General features: G+C 41.6%; 1 protein-coding gene across 24 annotated transcripts in view; it reads left to right on the top strand.

Moving 5' to 3' along the window:
• Window positions 1–22946, top strand: part of NEDD4L (NEDD4 like E3 ubiquitin protein ligase) — a 340623-nt gene that overhangs the window by 192514 nt on the left and 125163 nt on the right. For 12 of the 24 annotated variants that reach the window (XM_070512961.1, XM_070512959.1, XM_014859035.3 and 9 more), the window contains one exon: window positions 210–263. In XM_070512961.1, the coding sequence (XP_070369062.1) occupies window positions 210–263 (54 nt within the window). Of the gene's footprint in view, window positions 1–209; window positions 264–2940; window positions 2960–3639; window positions 4858–17055; window positions 17181–22946 lie in introns of those variants that run through there. The other 12 variants (XM_070512958.1, XM_070512957.1, XM_070512956.1 and 9 more) reach the window with 3 other exon arrangements.

The raw sequence follows: 22946 nt of genomic DNA, 5'->3' as shown, positions 1-22946 counted from the left end.
TTCTTCTTCTGATATGCCTAAATGTTAGGTGTAGAATAATATAGAAACCAAAATAGAAAACTTGATTTAGTAGATATAGGATTTCCAGAAGAGTAGGTTAATTGTTCATATTACACAATTGATTTGGGTGTGTTATTGCTATTTCTGTCTCTTATTTCATCCTTTGAATTATTTCTGCCCCTTTTTGAAATACTATTTGTTCCTTATAGGTAAACCCATCTAATCACAGACTCCTATTTGAAGTATTTGATGAAAACAGATTGGTAAGTGGTCCCAATTTTCAATTATTGCTTCATTTTTTAAAAACTGAATTTTTAGAGCAGCATCTTTAAAACTCTCTATTTATGTTGTACTTCTGAAAGTATATATGCGGCTCAAAAAGACTTATTTTTGTCCCATTGCTAGTTTAATGTTCAAAGTTCTAACAATTATTTTTGTATGGCTAGGGCAAAATTTATTTGTGTAGATGTATGTTTTTATCATAGTTAATGTTAGTGAAAGTCATGCTGGTGCTATACAAACCATATATTTACGCTCCTCTGTAGGGAATACAGAACAGAAGGAAGTCTGTAAAGAGGCCCTCACACAGGAAAACAACCATTCAGGGTTTTTAAATATCAGCCAGACTACACTATTGTGACATATGCAGTAATGAATCTATGGCAATTCTCTTTGGGAAAACAAAAATCTAATTAACAATATCTAGCAAAAAGTGAATCTAAATTTAGCAGGTAAAATTAAGCTGTATTTAAAAGTGTTATTTTCTCAAGGGAAATTCATGGAAGTATCTTTAAAGAACCAAAGATGTTACTGAGGCGTAAAACTGATACAAACTAACATTTTCTGTATAGATTGATAGATAGGTAGAGCTATAGATATATCTCTCTCTCTATAAAGTATATTTTTTATATATACACATAACTGATATATGTTAGATATCTTTTAGAAATGAAATTTCAGAAGCAAATCTGGCTTAAAGCATTTTGCCAGATTTAACTAACTAGAAAGTATATATCAAGTACCCATCAACCAAGTGTTCTGACTATGGCAAGGAATATTACGTGTAAGCTTTCAAGGCACTCTCAGAAGTGGTATTATAACTCAGTAAGTCAGTTGTACTCAGATTTGCTTGCCCTGTAACTTATGTCTATTATTTTGTTAAACGGAATGTTATTATGAACCATTCTGCAAAATTCAACTGAAACTCTTGAGTTTTTGAATAGCTTGAGTTTAATAGAATATTTGATCTGGAGGAGCCTTATAAGACAACCCATTTCACTCCTCGTCTCTGCAAACGAGAGAATTGAAGTCTAGATCCCTTACATAATTTAAACACACGAGTCAGTGGAAGCTCCAGGGTGGAACCTTCTGGTCTCCTAAGTCTCAGGCCAGTGGTGGCAAATGGCCAGGCCCCCCCCCCCCCCCCCCGCAATTGTAGAATCTGGGAGTGTGTTTCATCTCCTGTGCTTGGTATTCTGCAAATCAGAAAGCCAACAGATTCTGGCCTACCATCCCGATCTCTTTCTTATTAAAATATATGGGTTCTTTCTTGGTGGCTTTGCATGGAACTCAACATTTTATACCTTGGGGGATAATTAGCAGTTTTGAGTAACTAAATTGAAATCATTTTTGCTGTGTGTCTGAAGTTACTTTCTTGTTAAATTCAATGAGAGATTCCACTGAGGAGACAGTTCGTAGCCCTCCATCTCCCATGCAGTGAAGACTGAGTTAGGCAGTGTTCACTGGAGTAACTGGAAGTCCCTGGAGGCACAGAGGCATTTGCTGACTAATTCTTATTCTCTCCTTGGTTGAGTACACTAATACTTCTTCACTGAAGAAAGGCTTACGTCTGAGGAAAAACTGCCTCTTGTCAGAGGTGTTTTCATTCATTCTTTCATTTTCTTCCATTAAGAGAAATTCACTGAAAAAAAAAAATTTTGTTTCCCATTTCTATTATCTAAAACAATGAGTGTTGTTGAGATGACCTTGCCATGGGCCCTAAACTATACTTCTAAACCAAAAAAGGGCTTTGAACACAGAGCTCTTAGAAATCCTGTGTGAATACAGACTTTCACTGAAAAGCTGTTTCATGACAGAAAGACTTCGCTTTGCCCCAGGCCATTGTGACTGTGCAGTGAATGCTGGTAGTAGTGTTTTTCTCTTTGTTGGCTGTTAATCCAGTGAAGACAATAGTGACTGTAGTGGTACTTGGGCAGTTTCAGCTCTAAACAAGCTAACTTCCATTTCTCTCATAGAGATCATTTTTGGCATTTAAAACACATGCCTTTAGAAAACAGGTTTGGGTGTATGTAAACACAGGGTTAATCCTCCACACCCTCGACTCCAGAGCTGTTGACAATGTCATGCTTTGCAGATTTTAAAATAAACTTTTGGTCACTGTTTGCAGCTTGGTATTTTCCCTTCCTACTTTTTACTCCCTCCTAAATAAACCTCTTTGTTAAATAACTGATGTTTCTGGATCATGGAAAATAGTAAGTTTAAAACACACAGAATATATCCAAGTTAACTACTAATCTGATGACAGTTTTTTGAACGTGGACTTCTACTTTTATTTCTTAGGTAAGAAGGGCCAGAAAGGGGCCTGTCACAAAAATAGCAGGATTCCATGTTGGTATCGCAATGGCGGTAATATTGCTGACTTCTTACTGGAAAACAGGCAGCTCTGGGCAGCCTCTTTTCTGTATGGTATTTAAGTTAACTTCCTACGAAAACCACATGCACACCCTTCTTCAATTTTCCTTCCTTTTTATGGGGGGATGGTGGTGGTGATTTTTTCTCCTATCTGGCATATGGGCGGGAATGTTTTCTCCAGCTGGGTTCCTTTTCTCCGGTACTTCCCTGTCTGACAATCATATTATGCGTAAGACTGTCTCATACATGCATCTTTTAAATGAAAAATGTTGTACTAGCAGGAGACAGACCGCTCGCTGGCTGTGCTGTAAGTCGTGCCCCTTCCACTTAGCTATTTTGTTCCTTGCAGATCATGCTCTAATTATTTAGCATTAAAGGGACGCTAATTCTGTGGGGCGTGTAATCGTATTTATAGTACGTTTTATTGGTTTGCATTCCATCGTGGTAGGGTGGTGATATCATAAATAACAGAGAAACATAACATCCGATGCTTGTGAAAGGGTTTTCCTGCAGACCAGGCGTTTTTACTTGTGATTATTCGGTTCGGTGGGGAGGCGGGGAGACGCTGTGGTGCCGTGTGTTCCAGGCCCGGCCTCTCGTATTGGTTAGAGAGTCCGGGTGCCCCGCTTTGTTCGGAAGGCACTGTCCTGTGAATGTGATGCGGTGTAGATTTATAGCAGCGTGGCTCGGAGTGTGTTTGCTGCCTTAGTCAGCTGTGAGAGCTCCCTGCTGGGGCCACTCCTGTCTGATGGAAAAGCAGCAGCTGGGAAGGTGCTGTTTCAGGCTCTTGCTGTTTAAAAAAAAAAAATGAGAGCGAGAGGGGGGAAAACTCCACTAAGTCCACAAGCTGGCATTGGAGGGGGAGACCGCGGTCATGTGGTTCTGGCCATCCTACCCTCTGTCACAGTGTGGATGAGAGCTTTTTGCTCTTATCCAATCATGCCTGGAATGCCGCTTGCCACTTGGGTTATTTCTGCTATCTGTCGCTCTTGGTGCCGCAGTGCTAACGGTTTGGCAGATGGGACACTTTTTCTTGGAGTTTGTGTCTTTAGTTTTTGACTTCTGGCAGCGCCGGGCTTGTTGTTGCCGCTCGCCTTGTCCCTCCCTGCCCCCCTGGGCACCATGGCCCATCGGCTTCGGTTTCATTTTGGCTCTGGGCGCAGCAACACAGCCCCCGAATCAGAGATCCTAGACCAGGAGAGAGAAGACGACTTTTTCATGGCATTCCACACCCTCCCGCGGAGGAGCGGCCCTCACCCCTTCGCCCAGAACGGAGCGGAGGACGGCGGCGGCGGCCTGCAGGAGGGCGTGGGAGCGCTCAAGCGAAGCACGTCCATGTTCATCCCGCAGCTCCTGAGCCCCGTCGACGCGCGTCCCACCCGCAGCTCGTCGGTGCAGATCTCGCTGCAGCGCAAGGCGGCCGACGGGGCCCCCGACGGGTGCGCGCCACCCGAGGGCCCGGACGGCGATGCGGGGCCCCCGGAGCCCAAGGCCCCCGAGAGCTCGCCTCCGAGGGCAGCCAGGGTGGCGGGCCCCCAGGTCAACGGCACGTGCGGCCGCCGAGCGCTGGGCCCCGTGGCTGCCGAGGGCAGCGAGGAGGCCGAGCCGCAGGGCCGCCGGGGGCCCGAGGGCGCCGGGCTCCGCATCCAGCACCGCGCCTCCAGTGCCGACGTGCGCCAGGTGAGGCTGACGCCCTTCGGGGCCGACGGCCAGAGCGGCCCTGCGGCGCCCGAGCCCCGGCGCTGGTCCCTGCAGCACGTTCCAGATGCTTCTGGAAGTTCCGGGAAGCGGTGTTTTGTCTTCCAGTTGCAGCAGCCGCAACCAGGCGCGCCGGGGCTGGGCGGTGATTTCAACTTCGGTTTCACTGGCACGAAGGGGGACAGGTTGGTGAGGTATCCCCGTATCCGGCTGGAAAGGAGCACCTCGTACCCCACGCAGCCCCGAGCAGAGCGCGGGAGCCCCACGGAAGAGCGGGGACACCCGGAGACGCCGCCTCGGGGCCGCAGGGTGGCTCCCGAAATCCACAGGGCGAATTCCGTGGAAAGGACGCCACAGGGTCAGGGCTGCACGTTTAAGATCAGGCAAGATCAAAACGCGGGGCAACAGCATTTTAGAATTCTTGTGACTCGGGGGCCAGAAGAAGCTCTCCAGGATCCCGAGGAGAATAATGCCACCAGCCCTGGTTCTGCGGTGGCCGGAGCCCCGGTAAGTCAGCGTGCGTTACATGTGACGGCCGGTCGGAAGGGGAAGGGACTGATTCAAGCCCAGAAAGTTTATTCTGCAGCGTAATTAAAATAAACTTCATCCTCCTCCCTTCTGGGAGTTTCCTTGCTTCAGGGCAGTGTAACTTAATGTTTGGCCGAGTTTTAAGACTATGATTTGTGGTCCAGTGCTTGGTAGAGATCCATGAAAGTAGTTAGTTTTTCACAAAATATCTTTTCTTTAGGTCGTTGAAGTCAAGTAACTCTGTTTTGAAAATCCAAACATCCCCCATTCCTCCCCCCGCTTCTGAATGAAGGAATTTTAAAAATTTATTACTTTAAATGAATCTACCAGTGCTCCAACATGTTGATGTTGGAAATGGGTTTAAAAGCTGCTTGCAAATATAGTCTGTGACAACACTTTTAAAAATAATCAGTTCTGATTAAAGATGAGTGAATACTGCAAAATCTTGTCTAGTGTCTTAATTAAGAATACACATAAAGTTTGACCAATTCTTCTTAACGGTCTTTTTTCTGTAGCGGGTCAGCCCTTGTTATATAATTTATTGTCTTGGGTTTTTTTGTCTTGTTAAATAATACTGACAAGAGTAGTCACATTTGTGGAACAATAAGAAATGTGTTTTTGAAGCAGATCGACTTATGGGCCAAGGCTAGGCAAAACTGACTGGGACTTGTTAATGGTCAGATTGTATGGCCATGCAACTTAACACTGCCCACTTGAGTGTCTAAGCCAGGGTGCTGTATATAGAATGGTAAGTGCCCTGTCTCCAGCTGTGGAAACAGATGCCCTAGAACAGGTTTTGGCCGTTATTGCTCCTGTGTTCTTATTCTCTCCCTTTCAGTGAAATGGAGTACAGAAAGACAGCTGCCAACTCCACCAGGCAAATGATGACTCTGCAGCTTTCATAGTTTATGGTGGGATGAACAGTTTCATCAGTTACCTTTCTTTTACTGGTAATCACCAGCCATTGAGTTCTTTTTTCAAGAACAAGCTCTTTATATTTTGAATTGGATTTTTTTCCCCTGAATTTCCTGTGATTACTGGTTTGAGGATATGATTGTGAAATGTCCGGCGGGGGGGGGGGGGTCTTTTTGGGTTTCAGTTGTGAATTGTGACTTTTCAAAGTGGATGGCTGAGTATTACTATAGAATTGTATCATCTTTTGTTTCTTTGTGTTGAGAAATATTTTTGGCCGTTCAAGTAAACTTGATCACTGCTCCATCATTGGTTTTTACCATCTTGAAGGTGTAATCAGATACTAAAGGCTGATGTGATATTTTTCTTGATGTTATGTAACTGTTTCTTCTTCTTTTCCCTTCCATAAACCCTTTGCTTTGATTATGTCTAACCGTTTTATTAGGAAGTATCTGAGTGCGTTTTCTTGGTCTGAACCAATACCATTTTTATGCCGTGGTAGAACTTGCAATAGAATTTTGGTCTAATAGTAGCTTCTCACCTTCGCCCCAGAAAACTACCATCTCGGTGGTCCTAGGCTTTGTTGGGCAACACAATTCCAGTTGAATTTGGACCAGTTGCCACAGGAAGATGAAGAAACAAAATGCATTTCCTCAAGTCTTGATAACTATTCAATTATATTACCAAAAACTTAAGTCCTTTTGCAGTTAGATGTTGAGGACAAATGGGTTTATATAATTTAAGTCTTATTTGGCGTGGTGTTTCTAATGTAATTATAAAACAAATAGAATATGTTAAAAATTTTGCGTACTTTACATATAGGGGCTGTTGTATCTTGCAAGGACTACCATTGTGGAAAACAAATTTCTTCAAATTTGGGTATTTAAGTTCTAGAATAAAGAACTTTTCTTGAAATAAATTCTATCTAGTGCACAGTAGTTTTCATTTTCATATTTGTATTTTTGTACACATACATAAATAATAATAAATTATTGGTAAGAAGCTGGAGTTTTTATTTAAGCAAAAATTTTTTCTTAAGAAACAAAACAAAACTTGTCCCTTAACAAAACTGTCTGCTCCATTCAACACTTTGTACGTGTTTCATACGGGCAGGGGTGTTAAGTGTAGGGAGCAGCTGCCACGGCCTTATTTATCTTGAGGGAAAACATTCGCTTGGGCGTCTACAGTCTGGCTGCCACCAAGGTTTTTTGACGTTTCGAATATCTGCTGCTTCGGTCAGAAAGGCATTTCATTATTAGTTTACATTCAAAAATTAAAAATCTGTTGTGGTCTGGTTTTTGAATGATGTCAGGAAATCATTCTTGATTGAGAAAACCACTCAGGATTCCTTTTACGAATGTGCTCAGGTTTCATAATCTATGCCTGAGGTCTCATTGCAAGGTTAACTTGTTGAGTACTTTTCTCTCTGTCTCCCAGACAGCCTGTTGTGAATAAATCTGAAATGCATCATGACTCCAAAAAATGTTAACCAGCTAGATTCCTAGAAAAAAAATGCATGGGAACCCCTTTGTGATGATCAGTATTCCACTGGGTCTGACACCCTCGGTGAAGTAGAATTGGTTTTTGGAGTCATCAGTTGGAAATCAATTATAATATTTCAGAGTTCTTAGAAAATGTCGGTTCAATTTGTGGCATTATTTACAGTCATTTAATGAATGCTTTAGTTATTTTCTTAGTTTTTGAGTTATTTGGTTTGGTTATGAGCTTCTTCACTGCATTAGAGTTATTCCGAGGATGTTGGACCCCTGTTTATCAGCTTTTGTGTCCTCTTTAACAAGATTTCATGCATAATAACTGCGAGGCTCTGCGTTTTACAAGCTTCGGGAGCCAGTTTTCTAATCCCATTAATGTCGTTAGGTGTTTAAGGTCCACTGTGTATATATAACATTACACGAGGCACTTGGAAAATTTCAGAGGCTGTCTCAGTTTCTTGCTGACACAGAGCTCGTAACATAAACAGAGGGAGGAGGGCCTGTGGGGGCAAAACCAGGTATTCTAACACCACTACATGTATTCCTAAGGGACCGTTCCTTCTTTAGTTCCGTCCCAGGTTCTCCAGACTTTTCCCTGTGCCCTCTCAATGGACGTAACACTTCACAGAAGTAGTGTAATGTAGTAATGTTTTGTAATTAAGATTTTATCTTACTGAAGAACAAAAGAATACCAAAACTATTTTTATTTGGGTGGATTTTAGTTTGAATCTCTTTCAGAGAAAGTGATTTTACTATATAGAAAAATTTCAACATTATTTTTAGTTGGTGTCTCTTTTTCATCCTAAAAAAATACTTCTATGAATATTGTATGTGTAAACCACTACTTTATTTAAAAAAACAACAGCGTTGTAAGGGGTAAGAAACACGCTAAATTCCTTTCATTGACTTGGGTTTCTGAATGGATTCTGTAAAGTTTTTTTCCCTTGGATATAGTAGTAATCTCTTTTAGTGTGGTCTTATATGAGAATATTTCAGTATCATTTAACAAAATTTCAGCTGTTTTCAGGGATGATTTTTTTTTTAAAGTTTGGCACCTGAGCTAACATCTGTTGCCAATCTTTTTTTTTTTTTATTCTCCCCAAAGCCCCTCAATACGTAGTTGTATATTCTAGTTGTAGATTCTTCTGGTTGTTCTATGTGGGATGCCACTTCAGCATGGCCTGAAGAGCGGTGCCATGTCCCCGCCCAGGATCCGAACCGGGGAAAGCCTGGGTCGCCAATGCGGAGCTCGGAAACTTAACCACTCGGCCAGGGGGCCAACCCCCCAGGGATGTTTTGAAAAGTATAGGCAGTCCACAGGGTTGACACCAGTGTGGGTTTTTACACACAGGCACGTAGAACCTGCAGTGGTGGCTCATGTTTCTGTGGCACTTCACCATTTGGAGAGTGCCCTCGTTGATTTCATGTAGTCCCCATAACTATAACAATGCCGAAGCATTGTCTCACTCCTCCCTCCCAACTAGCATGTGAAACAGTGCTGTTACACTGTTTCCCATGAAGGTACGTGACACTGTCTAGGTGTGATAACTAGTATACTATCATATCACCTCGTGTGTGTATAATGAGAATTTCACATTCTTGCTGAAAATTTTGAAGATGGTAACTCCATTGGTGCCTTGCAGCACTGGCCTGATGGAGAGAAGGAGGCAGCTTTGGAGGCCCACAGAGCCAGGCTTGGTAGTTTACTGACATGTCCTGGGGGAGTTAGACCCCCCTCTCTGAGCCTGCTGTCTTACTGGTAAAAAAAAGTCCCCCTCACAGGTTTATGGTGAGGTTTAAATGAGGCAGCTTATGTGGAAGTACCGGGTTGGTGTTCATGTTGAGATTTTTCCTTTTTAACCAAGTATGTGTAATGCACAAGTCTTTCTTCAAGGAAGGTAATTAGGTTAACTGTGAGCGATCAGTTTTTGGTCAGCATAGCATTAGACACAGAGCAACATGAATTTAAGGCATACTTGGAAGTGTTTACTTTAGTAACTAGCTTTGATGTCCTTTCTGCTGTCATCTCATCTTTCCTGAGCCTTTGTCCATTGGATAATCAGCATCACAGAGCCTGACACCACCCTGCCATGAGGCAGTCCTTGAAAAGCCTTGAATTCATTCCCCAGCTGTGCATTGTAGCAAAGGGTCTTTAATTTATTTGCTGCATTGAATTTTGAAACTTTGAAACATTTATTTCGGCTGGGATTTCAGACGTTGTGTTTTTACCCTGTCATTTTGCTATAATGTTTCCAGTGGTTATGTTTACTTTTCCTTCTTGTCGGCTGAGACTTTTGAGCAGCAGTCTTATGTTATCTGTACGAAATTTCCATACTGTGTGATTTACAAATGGAGGCAGTAGTGGGAAATAGGCCTTATTAGATACTGTCTTTTAGAGGATTTTCATAAATGCTGCAGCTGCTTTTCTTGGCTAAGCCTGGAGGCAGAGATAAATGTATAATTTTATAATACACGTTAATAAGAAAATTATTATCTCTACATAAAACTTCACAATACCAGAAGAAATCTTGAATGTAAAATTTAAGATGTAAGAATGATCCTTAAAGTTAATAAATGCTGGGGGGTCTCTATAGGGTTGATGGTTTAGAACTAAGTGAGGCTAATCGAAATGGATTTGTGCAACTTGAAATGATAAGGCAGATTTTTTTAAATAAAAGTAATTAACTGAATGTTATTACTGCTGAGATAGCTTACTGCCCTAAATACACTGATCTTTTTTAACTCTTAATGATACTACCAAAACAGTTGCAATAATGAGGAAAAGACAGGAAATTCATGGATGGTGTTGAAACTGTTGATTTTGAATGCATGAATACCAGAATATCTAAGTTTCCACTGTAAATGCCAAAAGAAGCTTGGGAAACCCAATCCAGAATTGGCCGGTGATTATTGAGAGGTTTAGTGTCCTGTCTGTGATCATCCAGTTTCCTTGATTCACACCAGGCAGCATAGTATTCCATGGCCCGCACAAGCGAGAGTGCCAGGACATCCACCTGCTGCGTGTACCCAGCCCCGGTTTAAAGATTAAAAAGGCCTAAAAGGATAGAGTGTTGAAAATAGTATCTAAAATATGTATTGCAGGATGTCTGTGATTTTCTGAGCAAATGAACTTATTGAAAGATTCTTAGAACTAATTTTGACTCAGTATGTGTCATGGATGCATAATGTTCTCAATGGATTTTCCTTGTTGAACTCTTGTTTATTATTCCATTACAGCTTACTTGGGCACACCAGGTTACAGAGGAATATAAGAGAGTTAAGTAAGTGAAACAGGTGGCCTGGCATGAGTGGGCCTGAGAGTAAATCATTGATGTCCTGGCTAGTTTTGTGCTCTGGATTGACACTTTGGTGGTCTCTAGGCATCACCACGTTTTAACAGGAAGTTTAGCTTTCAAGATGGAGGATGGAGTAGATTGAATTTCAAGAAGCCTGCTTTTTATACCCTGATCATTTTAGAACCATGGACTATTCTGACACTTTTGAATAAAGTGCTTAATGTGAAGGGAGACGTCATGAAATAAAATGAAGTGAAAGTATCAAAACAGAGTTGGAAGGGGCCCTCTTTTCTTTAGTTTGACTGTTGTTGTTACATTTAGTGTTGAAATACTTGGTGTCAGTTCTTTTAAGTGCCTGCCCTGACTACCTGTTCTTTGAAACAACTCCATGTTCATTTTACTGTTAAGTATGGTGCCATATACTCCTAGGCAGAAAGTGAGGAAATTCTTCCAGCGAGGGAGAGACTAGTGTTTCCTCTAGCAAATGTGCCTTTCACAGGTTCCCTGGAATTTACACAGCCTTCTTCTGTGACTTAATTTTAATAGATCAAAGGGAGTTAAGTGGCTTTTACTCCCCCCACATAATAACACTGAGGCATCTGCTTTCAACCTGTGATCTTTCATTATGTCGTGTATATCTTTCTAGGGGGCTGGGATGGGGAAGGGATGTTACTAGGTGTATTCAGTGTTAAGTTTGGTAGGTTTACAGTTTTTCTTTCTCTAGATCAATCCAGAATGGATAGACTTTTAAAATGTCTTTAATGACCCACATATGTCATAACTCATCCATTTCCTTGAAAGACTTTTTAAAGCTTCATAATAAATCATACTTCTTGAGAATTTTTTTCATATTCTTTTAAAATATGTAATTGATATTTAACTCTTGAAGAAGGAAAAATGGTGGTTTGGTCCAGATTTTTTGAGTTGGATATAAAAGCTGAGGTGAGCAGAAATGTTGAAATATAACAGAAATGTTATATTAAGCTCCAACCAAAAAACCTAGCACTTCTTCAAAGCAGGGAGTTTTTCCGGCTAGGTGTTCTATTGCGGAACTCACCTCTCTCTCTGACTTTCCTAACGAGTTAGCCCAAGTTGAACACTGCATGGTAACAGCGCGGCTCTGGGGTTCTTCTGTGTCATCTTCCTCATGAGTGAAAATGCTTGGTATCAGTTCAGTAAGTATGAACTGATTGTGCTTTTCCATTTGCAAGAAAAAGATACTAAATTGTTATAAAACTTTAAACGTTTTAATGCAATTTTAATATTTACATTGATTTATCCTCTTATCATAGTAGAAACCATGCCTTCTTTTTTTTTAATCCTGATACAGTATTCTCCATATTAGTATGCATTATTAAGGCACCCCGATGCTGTAGCAAGGGACAAAGCAATGAATTATAGTTTTACATAAACACAGTGTGCCGAAGGGCCTACCTGCACCCTTGTTTGAAATTATATTAAAAAGAGATGCTCCTGTATTTTGCAATATGGCATTTTTCTCCAGCTTATATATGCGGAAGTCATTTACTATTTTATATTCATAAACTTACAGAGCTGTGAGGTTCCTTAGGAATTATGTAAGCCAATTCCTTTCTATTTAAAGATACTGAGAACATTATTTTTGCAATTACAGAGAATATTCTTTTTATCTCACAAGTGTGAAATAATTATTTTTGAACAATACTGCACGCATACTTCGTGTATGTGCACGTGTGCTATACTTCTTGGTGTTGGAACTATAAAAGGTTGGAAGCCTGGCTTCTAGAGCTTTTGGTTCAGCAGACAGGACAGCTGAGATGAGGCAGATCTACCGGAAGCATTGGTTCCTGACAGCGGGTACCCAGCACAAGTGAGGGGTGACAGATTGCTTGCACACGCAATGGGACACTGTGGATTGTGATGGACAGGAATGATGTCATGGAGGGGAAGATTGGAACCAGATCTGGAAAGATGACCGGGATTTGTCTCAGTGGGTCAGTGGGAGGGGCCTTGTTTGGAAGACTAAAGGTAGAAGTGACTGCTAGTGATGTGGTTGCTATGTTTGCCCAGGAATTTCCTTGGTCACAATTAGCAAGTTTCAACAAATTGTTTTTTAATGTGAAATGTCGTTGAAGAATTTATGGGTGTGTTTATTGGCATCAGCAATTCTTGTCTTTCCCATCAAATGTGGCATTGAATGAATTCCTTCCTTCCTTGCCTGCCTTCCACAGAGCTGTTCTGTAAGCACGTGCCTGGGCCAGGCCGAGGACAGAGATGCTAAGTTCCTGCCATTGAGTGGTGGTAGCAGGAATTAAACAGATATCTGTCACCTTCATTGTAACATACTGTAGGGCTGTGACTCGAACAGAGACGAGCGAGCTTGATTTATAGAATTTGACTCTGTTAACTTTGTATGTGCATTGTAGAATCTCTCTTGAAGAGGAGCTAAAGAAATAAGTATTCTAAGCATTTCTCTGCTTTGCTTTCTGTTTGAAATGACATTTTAATACAAGAAAATGCTAATCCTTACTCTGCATTATGATATGAGACCTGTTATATTAATTATCTACAGTACATACACGTAAATATAATATGCATTTTGATTTAACAAAAACAAATCAGGAAAATAACCCACATTTCCACCATTCAGATTAACCCTATTGATTTATATATGGATACAGTCATTAAACAAAATTACATTGTTGATTGGATCTAAAACCCAAACCAAGCACTAAAACAAGCTCAAGGTTTATCTAAATTCAGATTATTTAAATAATTTCATATAAAATGTTTCACATCATAGGGTAAGAAGCAGTTAAAAAAAAACTATCAGATCTGTGAAGGATGATACATTCCTAACCTTGGAATCAGCAAAGGAAGTCACAAAGAAAAGATGGACAGAGTCAGCCATATAAAAATATTAATTTCTGAACCACAAAAAAACAGGAAAACAGCAGATGTTTTTCATAGTGATTAATATGATTTTCTCATACAGTATATCGTTTGATTCTACTTACTTATTTTTGCTAACAGATCCATATCTATGTTGTCAACGTTCTAGTGAATACTAGAAAAATGCTGAGGTTTGCCACTCTTCTGATTCTCCCACCTCTACGCTGGAAAATAGATACGTTAATGTGAATCTCACAGAGGCATTAACAATAAAGACATGGAAGTCCAAGCCCAAGTTGCATCACTTTGTGCCTTTTGCATTGTAAAAATGGTAAATAATTATAATATGTAAAATTGGGAGAATTTGTGGTTGAAAATAGTATACTCAAATTGCTGGTGGTAGTATTCATGGATATGACTTCAGAATGATTTTCATACATGTAAGTATTTAAAAATGATAAGGTAGATTAAAGGTACTAAAATTCTTGTGTTTTGAAATATTAGAGTTAATCCAGATGAAGTTACAAATCTAAGCAGAAGCCTTTATAATGAGATTTTTACTTTCTGCTTTTTAAGTAGATTTGCTTTTCATACCATTGAAAAAGAGCAGATGGATGAGAAGAAGTGCTTTTAGGATTACTGGCTACTAGTAAAATAATTTGGTGATTGTGTGGTTATATCCAAGTCTAAGGCGTTAGACCTTTTGGGAAATGAATGCTCCCCTTAATCTTTCCTTCAGTACATTTGTTACCCAGAATTTTAAAATTTGAAATTTTCTTTTCAGCCAATACATATGTGAAGTATGTAAATTGAGTTTTTAATATCATTATTTTTTACTTAGGAAAACTCTTAGTGTCACAAGAATAGGCTTCCTGGGGCCAGCCTCGTGGCCGAGTCGTTAAGTTCACACTCTGTTTTAGAGGCCCAGGGTTTTGCCCATTTGGATCCTGGGCGCGGACCTGGCACCACTCATCAGGCCATGCTGAGGCGGCATCCCACATCCACAACTAGAAGGACCCACAACTAAAAATATACAAGTTTGGACTGGGGGCTTTGGGGAGAAAAAGGAAAAATAAAATCTTAAAAAAAAAAAATAGGCTTCCTGAAGTTAGCATAATTAAACTTTAAAATGCTGCAATTCTGATTGTTAGGTGTTTATACCCTAAATTTAGATTGCCATTTAACTTGGAGCTTAATTTGCAATTTATAGAAAATTGTTCATCCATATTTTGTATTTTTAAAATCACTAGCCTAGAATCCCGTTTCACTTCAAATGGAGACCTGTTACCTTAAAAGGTGATGCTAGAGTCGGTTATTCAAACACAACTGAGCCAATGCCCAAGGAACTGAGCCTTCTGTCTCTAGGGGGACCACTGGACAGGTGATGTGCTGTCTCTAGGCAGACACATGTTTTACGTGACACGTACAGTTTAAACTTGTGAAGGATGCCTAGAGTTTGAGGGGTATAGGAACTATCTCTGTACCCAAGGAGCTGATCCTTTTATTGAGAAAAGAGGAATCACCACACAATGAAAGACAGTTATTGAAGTCGTATGAGGGTGGCCCGTTTCTGTGTACTGCTCTCAGAGAGCTTCTGATCTAACTCAAGAACACTGAGAAAAATTAGGAAACAGCGATATTGGCCTCATCTGGGGAACCATGTAAGGGGACCATATGCATGGAGTTGGGGACCATGACACAGCTGAAATCCTGCAAAGGCCATTCTGTGGCTCTTCGGAGCCAAAAGTAGGTGTGACTGATGGACAAGGCAGATTGTGAAAAGGGACCTAGGAGGAAACAAAAATTCATCTTGGAAATCTGAGTACTTGGTTGCATACCTTAATCTAGAAGAAAAAAGTTCAGGACCTTTTTTTTTTTTTAATCGAGTACTCATTAGGGATTTTTTGGGTTTTTTAAAGCAAATGATAGACAATCTGTTGTTAGATCCACTCCGCACTTGCTGTTGCCTTTGCTTTGATGAGCAGCCCTGATCTGAAGAGCTCAGGCAATGAAGTACAATTCTGCCCCTAAGGTCTGTCCTGGTGGTAGAGCAGAAAAACTGGAGGGTTCTAGGTGTTGATGATCTCTCTTTCAGTGTTTTTGTTTTGTGAGAGTATTTTAGAGAGAGTTAATGTTGGGGTGAAGGAGATGGTTATGTGTTGCTGACTCATGGAATCATAATTTTTTTATATTTTCTAAAACCTCCCTATTTCTCATAGATGGGACTTTTTTGCTGCTTGAATGAATGGGTGGAACTCCCAGTTGGGCTGCCTGGAGACTGATAAAAATGATCTTCTAGTAGATGAGATGGTAAACATTTATTAAATGAACTCGTTGAGTACTGACTGCATGCCAGACAGCATTCTCAGTTCTGGGTATACAGCAGTAAACAAAACCCAAAAGCCTCTAGCCCTCACGCAGCTTACATTCTGGTAGCGGGGAGACAGATGAACAAAATAAAGAAGTAAAAACACAGTCTGTGAGATGATGATGAGTGCCCATGGAGAATAACAGGGAAGATGTGGGCACAGTGCACTGCCGGTTCAGGGTTTACACAGAGAAGCCAGGGAGGGCCTCCTTGAGATGATGATGATGAGCAAGCAGTAGAGGTAGCTGGGAGCAGATCATTCCAGCAGAGGGAAGAGCAAGCACAAAGGTCATGAGGTCCAGTGTTCCTGGAGAGTTGGAGGAACAGCATGGAGGGGAGCATGGCTCAAATGGGCATACAGGGATGAGATGTGTAGATTTTGAAGACACAATGGGTATGGGGATGGGCAGCGCATGGAGGGCAAATGTGAGGCCATGGGGTTGGAAGGCCACAAGAGTGGTTTGAGCAAAGGAGATCTTGTTTGTGTCTTCACGGACCACAGGGACCTCCTGAGACTGCAGGGTGGGAGTGGGGAGGCCACTGTAGTAGTGTGTGTCACCTTACATGGTGGCAGAGCTGGGGCTCCAGCCTGGGCTGCTGTCCCCCTGCACACATTTATTCTTCCAGTTACTGGGGAGTCTAACCTTAGTACTTACACTGTCAAACCTTAGTACTTAGTCTGTCATTTTCATGTTGCAGTGCCTGGAAAACGGGAAGCTTTTATTCTCCTTAAGCGAGTGTTATTTCAAGATGCTTTCTGCTGCCTCTGTCGTGCCAGGATGTGGGTGGATTTATTTTTGCAGTTTCGCACCAGGGAGTCTGCTTCTGATTTGCAGATTGCATTTATTATAAGGCATATTGTCCATTGATGAATAATGTGTGGGCTACACAGCAGATCCACAGCTTTAAAATAGCTCATTTATCCTGCAGGTCTCACCCCCAGAGAGAGGCAGCCTCTTCAGAAGTGTTGTCCGGGAGCAGAGGTTTTTCTGTCTGTTTTCCCCAATTTCTGAGGTCGTTGTTTTTGCCCTCTGGTTCATCATGTGTTTCCTTGTTGGCTGAGGACTAGATGCAGACGGACACGTCTCAATTCGTGGAGAAGACAGGAGATAGGGAGAGAGTTAAGTCATGGGAAAGGAAATAGATGGTCCTTTGTCTCAGCTACTGAAAATTTCCCTTATAATGTGGGTTAAAACTAAAGGAAAAACCGGTTGTCATGCTTTGTTCCAAAGTCTTGCAGGCATCAAAGTGGCCACGGCCAGTTTATCCTCATTTCTTCAAACTGACCATCTGAGGCCTGTGCAGAGGTTCCGGGCTTGGAGGAGCAGAGGGAGTCCTCTGAGAGTGGAAAGTTCCATTAGGGTGAGTGCTCTTGGGAGCATCCTCTCAATCTCACAACCACAGAAGGGTCATGGCATGAAGTGGGTCGGAGCCACCTCCGTTGCCCAGTCGCAGCTCCGTGATCTTTGCTCACAGAAACCTCGCTGCAGATTGCTGTTCCTTTTGAGCAGGTTTCTTATTTTGCCTAATATGTTGCAATCATCTCCCAGTGGCCAGGTGGCATCTGTTGGAATGCTGGTGTGTGTTGCCAAGCAAAACAGATGCAGGAGTATTTGCCTGAAGGGGGAGGGGAAAGGGAGGGTAGGATGTGTTGGGGGTGGGGGGAGGATTAAATGGTATTTATTTGCAGAACAAAGGTCTAAAGTTTAATAAGTCCTTGCTTTACAGCTCTCAGAAAATCATCCTAGGTTCATGCAGGTATTTCCAAGCCTATTGAATGGCTTTTTCTCATTCCCACCCTGCGTTCAGAATGGTGTTTAAATGGTTCAGTGCAGCAGGAAGGATTAAGTAATAACCTTCTGCCCACTGCAAACCACTGGTTATCAGATTTTTTAATTTTATTTTAATTGATTGCTATTTCTGCCTATTAACAGGTTGACTCTTAATGGAATAGAATCTGCCAAGGATGATACAGATTGAATGAAAAGAATTTTACTGGTTTTGATTAGCCGGCTCAATAAAGGGACCCATGCCCAGGGATGGATTTATTGATTTAGGAGATGGGACATGGTACCAGGTGATTCTGATGTGCAGTCAGGGCTGAGAACAACTAGTTTAAAAAGTTAATGCTAGTAACAACCTAAATCTTGATTTGCTTAATAACCTTGGTGTAAATATTGATTTAGTGCATTCTCACATCATCTTCCTTCATCACTCCCAAGTATACGTTTTGTTTGTTTATGTGGTGGCTCTTGTTGGAGGTGGGGGTGTCCTTTAGTGGCTCAGGAGTCCACAAAATAAATTTCCATTCAAAGGAAGCAGTACAATACCTATGCTTTAAAAGCAACAGAGTGTACCAATTGAATATTTACGGTGTATCTAGAAAAAAGGTTGTCTGCCAAAATAACTTCGAAATGAAAGGAGTAATTTTCTTCTCAGTTTCCAGTTGCAAGAAGTAAGTGAAAGTGGGATTCTAATTCTAGCCTGGCAAGACCAGTCTATCCTGTTACAGCTTATGTGCAAACACCGCTTTTCTCCAGGTAGCTGAAGTGTCTTCCCTCTGTAAATATTAGCTGAGTGCATTTCTGTGGCTTTTGGAAACTCACTTCTTGAAAGTGTTGACCGGTCGTCCAATTTTCATGAATTTCAGAGAAGTGGTCATAGGTGTTTTCTTCCTTATAGTATTTACAGTGGAACAGTAAACATGCAAAGGACTGTAAAGGTTACCTGGGCCCACATCTCATTTTTTTAAACAAGAAAGTGTGTTGGCTTGTGCAAGGGCGCACAAGAAGGTGGTTGCAGAGCTTGGATAGTAGCTGGCGTGATGCCCAAACCGCTGTTTCTTCCTGCTCCACCCAGCACAGGGAGTATGGGCTATAGCTGAATCTTGGCCATCTGGAGTCTTTTGCAAGTGAACTGCCCAGTGGTAGTTCACTCTGTTCTGTTGCTCTCTTTGTAGAACATTCTAAGCAGATCGCAGCAATTTTTTTTTTTCTTACTCCCTGTTACCCTCATAGCCTTGAATTATTTATATAATCTAGTTATTCTTTTGGTAAATAAATATTTAGTAGTGATGCCGTCAGGGCCCGATTAGGCATATAATACGCTTTTCTTCATCGTTAAAGTTCTCGGGACACCCATAATCTTTGAGAGGAGTTTGCTGCTCATTGTTGATTTCTCATTTCTCTTGCTAGTCGGCGACCGCTGCTTGTGGCGCTCAGCCTCACAGCCCATCTCCCTCTTCTGATCTGCCGAGGGCTCAGAAGGTGAATGTTTAGGTCAGCTTGTTAGGATTGTTTGTAAAGTGAGAGTGCCTAGGCTGAGAGTGAGGACTTGAGTCGTTCTTTTGGATGAAGTACATGTGCTCTGTCCTGTGTTCTCCCCACGGCTCTTTGCCTGTTTTACACTCTTCTTTGTCCTCTTGGAGCGTGTCTGAAATCAGGTAGATTATTCTAAGACTTCAGAATTCAATAGGGTAATATATGCCAGCTGTTTAACATAGTTCCTGGCACATATTAGTGCTTAATGTTAGCTGTTTGTATTATTATTGTTCCCTCTGAAGGAGAAGTTGTAAATTCTTCACAGATGTTTAGGCCTATCAGCTCAATTTATATCAGCAAACACATTTTTAGTTCATCTTAATTTTTTTTTTAATAAAGATTTTATTTTGTTTCCTTTTTCTCCCCAAAGCCCCCTGCTACATAGTTGTATATTCTTCGTTGTGGGTCCTTCTAGTTGTGGCATGTGGGACGCTGCCTCAGCGTGGTTTGGTGAGCAGTGCCATGTCCAGGCCCAGGATTCGAACCAAGGAAACACTGGGCCGCCTGCAGCGCAGCGTGCGAACTTAACCACTCAGCCACGGGGCCAGCCCCAGTTCATCTTAATTTTTATTGCTATCTGGGTTTTGTCTTTTATCCTTCTAGGGTTAATGAATTTTCTACCGTATGGAAGAACCATGAGGAAAAAAATCAATAAAAAGTATTCTTAAAAAAGATTTTCTGATTCACTAGACTACCAGATGTCAGCAACTTTTATTTTTATGACTTTAAGTTAAAAGGATTTTAAGGTCTTGGGTAGTTTCTTCTCTTTTTTTAAAGGCCAAGCCAATATCACTTTTTGATAATGGCCACCTTTCGGCTGAATATATTTCTGAAAAGTTCTTCCTGATTGTTATTAAACCCAAACAGAATTGTCATAATTTAAAAGTTACCCTTTAGGTCTCTATAAATTATGAAACCAAATTATAAACCAAGATATGTAGTTGATTGTAGACTAGTGATTTTTTTTTTTTAATTTGTTTTGTTTTGAGGAAGCTTAGCCCTGAGCTAACATGTGACACCAATCCTCCTCTTTTTTTTTTGCTGAGGAAGACTGGCCCTGAACTAACATCCATGCCCATCTTCCTCTGCTTTATATGTGGGATGCATACCACAGCATGGCTTGCCAAGTTGTGCCATGTCCGGACCCGGGATCTGAACCGGCAAACCCTGGGCTGCCAAAGCAGAATGTGCAAACTTAACCACTGTGCCACTGGGCTGGCCCCTGGACCAGTAATTTTATCAACATTTGTGTAATTGCACATACTCATTGTATTTTGCTATTGAGTAGGATAAAAATGTAGGAATGGAGTGAGTAGTTTCCCTCATTGATTATCATTGATTGCTAAGAATCATATTAAAATGAATCTTTATTTTTCTTTTTGTGTATTTTCCCCACTTCACACTGAATGTGCTCTCTCTAATCTAATCTCTGAATTTCAGGAGTCTATTAATAAAGTATGTGTAAAGAATTAGTTGCTAATTTTGGATGTGCTTGAAATGAGATTGTCAGCAAATTACAACTTCAAGCCTAGGACCGCGGTTTGTTATGGGTTGGACACATCCCTGGTAGAGAAGATAAGTTCTAAACTTATGAAAAATGTTAAAACTTCATCACTTCTGATTTTTTCCCCATATATTAGACTTTCCTTATGTACTTTTAAGATACTTAAAGTGTTATATAAGATCATGGATAATTTTTCTTTCCAAACTTATTTGTGTTAAGCCTTTACAGTATTAAATCTGTTAGTCAGAAATTAGAGACTAGAAAACAAATCTTTCCTGGTTAAATAGTAAATCAAAATACACATTTATTCCTAAACCCGAGTCAGTAGGTAATAGCTGTGAAATAAACTACAGTTGAATGATAAAGCTGGCAGGAAGTTAATGTTGTGTAATTTAGCCTGCCCCCTTTAACAAAAAAGAATAAACCAAATCCAGAGAGGTGATGTCGTTCATCTCCTGTTACTACCTTTATCAGCGTGAAAGTCAGGATAAGAGACCCTTCCAAATTCCTTTTACATTCCAGGTGCTGTTCTAGAGATGAAGGATTGAACACGAGGGACATGGCCACTGATCTTAGGAGGCTTATGTTCTAGCTACTGGAGTTATTATGAATAGTAAAGAACTAGATATTTTCCCGAGTATGCCAAAGGAAGTAAATGGGAAGCTGAGACAGAGAAAATGGAAGGTCTGCTTGAAGAAGGGTGGTCAGGACAAACCCCTCTCGAACTGACTGGAGGCCAAGGCCTGATGCGTGACAAGGATCAGCGTGAGCTGCGTGGGTGGATGTGCAGTCCAGGCAGAAGGAAATGTGCGTGCAGAGGCACTGTGTTGGGAAGAGTTGGGTGTGCTGGAGGAACTGAAAGGGATCACTGTGAGGCTAGAGCACAGTGAGTGGAGAGGGTAGTGGTCCAAGATGAGTGGAAAGACGTGCAGGGCCCCGTAGATCATTCACGTGGTCAAGTGTGTCCTCCTGTCTGATTCTAAGTAACAAGGGAGGCACCTTTGTAGACAATAAAACTTGAATTAACTCAGCTTCTCTGGAGCCTGGGAAAATAGTTATTTAAAAAAGCGTAAACCATCCAAATTCCTGGAGGAAAAACTAAAATTAGTGTCTAAAATCACCTTTGAGATTTATAAATAGTCCCTTCCTCTGGTTGTTCCTCTCACAAATGATAGGAAACCACTGTTTGTTTCCTATTCAAAATTCTGTGCCATGTGGTTTGCCTCTGCTGAGATATGATAAAGACGGTGCAGTCAGGAATGTGCACGAGGGCACGAAGATTTCCCCACGTCTTTAGACCCCATCTTCACTTTTGAAACATTTGGCAGAGAAGTTAAAGCTATTTTTGTTTGGTTTTTGTTCATTTTCTGGACACAACTGATTGGGTCCAGTATGCACACACCATGTGGTCGTTGACAATTGGGTGTTGTAGATAGGGCTTTGTGACACATAACAAGTTGGACAAATGGACTTACCTGTCTCAGTGAGCTCTACCCTGCAAGGTGCTTAACTTCATACCAAAATGGGAGGCCATGTACCTTCAGTGCTGATATTAGGTCTGGCCCTCAGACCGAGGTTAGAGTTTATGTCAGCATGGCCTTCTTCGAGGAAACGTGGGAAGACAGTGTGGCAGGCAGAGTGAAGGTGACTGCAGCTGTCTTTACTCCTCCCTCGTCAAGAGGTAGAGGGTATTTCCTCTCCCCTTGAGTCTGGGCTGGCCTTAGGAATGCAGTGGCAGTGATGCTGGGCTAGTTCTGCGCTCCGTCTTTAAAAGTACTGGTGGCTTCTGCTTTCTGCCTTATGGAAATGTTTGCTCTTGGAATCCAGCTGCCCGGGGAAGAATCTCAAGTTAGCCACATAGGGAGAAGTGCTCGCTTTCTAGCCGTCCTCGCCCAAGTGCCATCCAGCTCCAGCCACCATCTGACCACAGCACTTAGGAGACCGCAGGCTGCCCAGTTAGTCTGCAGACTCGTGAGAGAGAGTAAATGGCTGTTGTTGTTTTAAGCCTTCAAGTTTCAGGATGGTTTGTTAATGAGAGATAACCAGAAGAGACAGTGTCCTTAATATTCAGTCCTGGGGAATTTCAGCTTTGCTCGTTGAGCAGAGCTGCCTCCTGTAGGTAAGCCAGGCCGGGTGTGGGGTGGTGGAGCGCTTGCACAGCTGTTTTCCCGGAAGGAGCTGGAGGAGGGTAGCAGCACACAGGATGAGCAGACCAAAGAGTTCAGGGAGACACTTGGCTTAGACAGCTGGGAAGCAACTGCAGTGGCCCCAATGAGTAGAAAGAGTGGGTGTTTTGCTATCAGG

This window comes from Equus asinus, chromosome 7 (assembly GCF_041296235.1).
Source record: "Equus asinus isolate D_3611 breed Donkey chromosome 7, EquAss-T2T_v2, whole genome shotgun sequence".
In the NCBI taxonomy this organism is placed as follows: domain Eukaryota; kingdom Metazoa; phylum Chordata; class Mammalia; order Perissodactyla; family Equidae; genus Equus; species Equus asinus.
The sequence above is the reverse complement of the archived record's forward strand: the minus strand, read 5'-3'. Positions and strand labels throughout refer to the sequence as shown.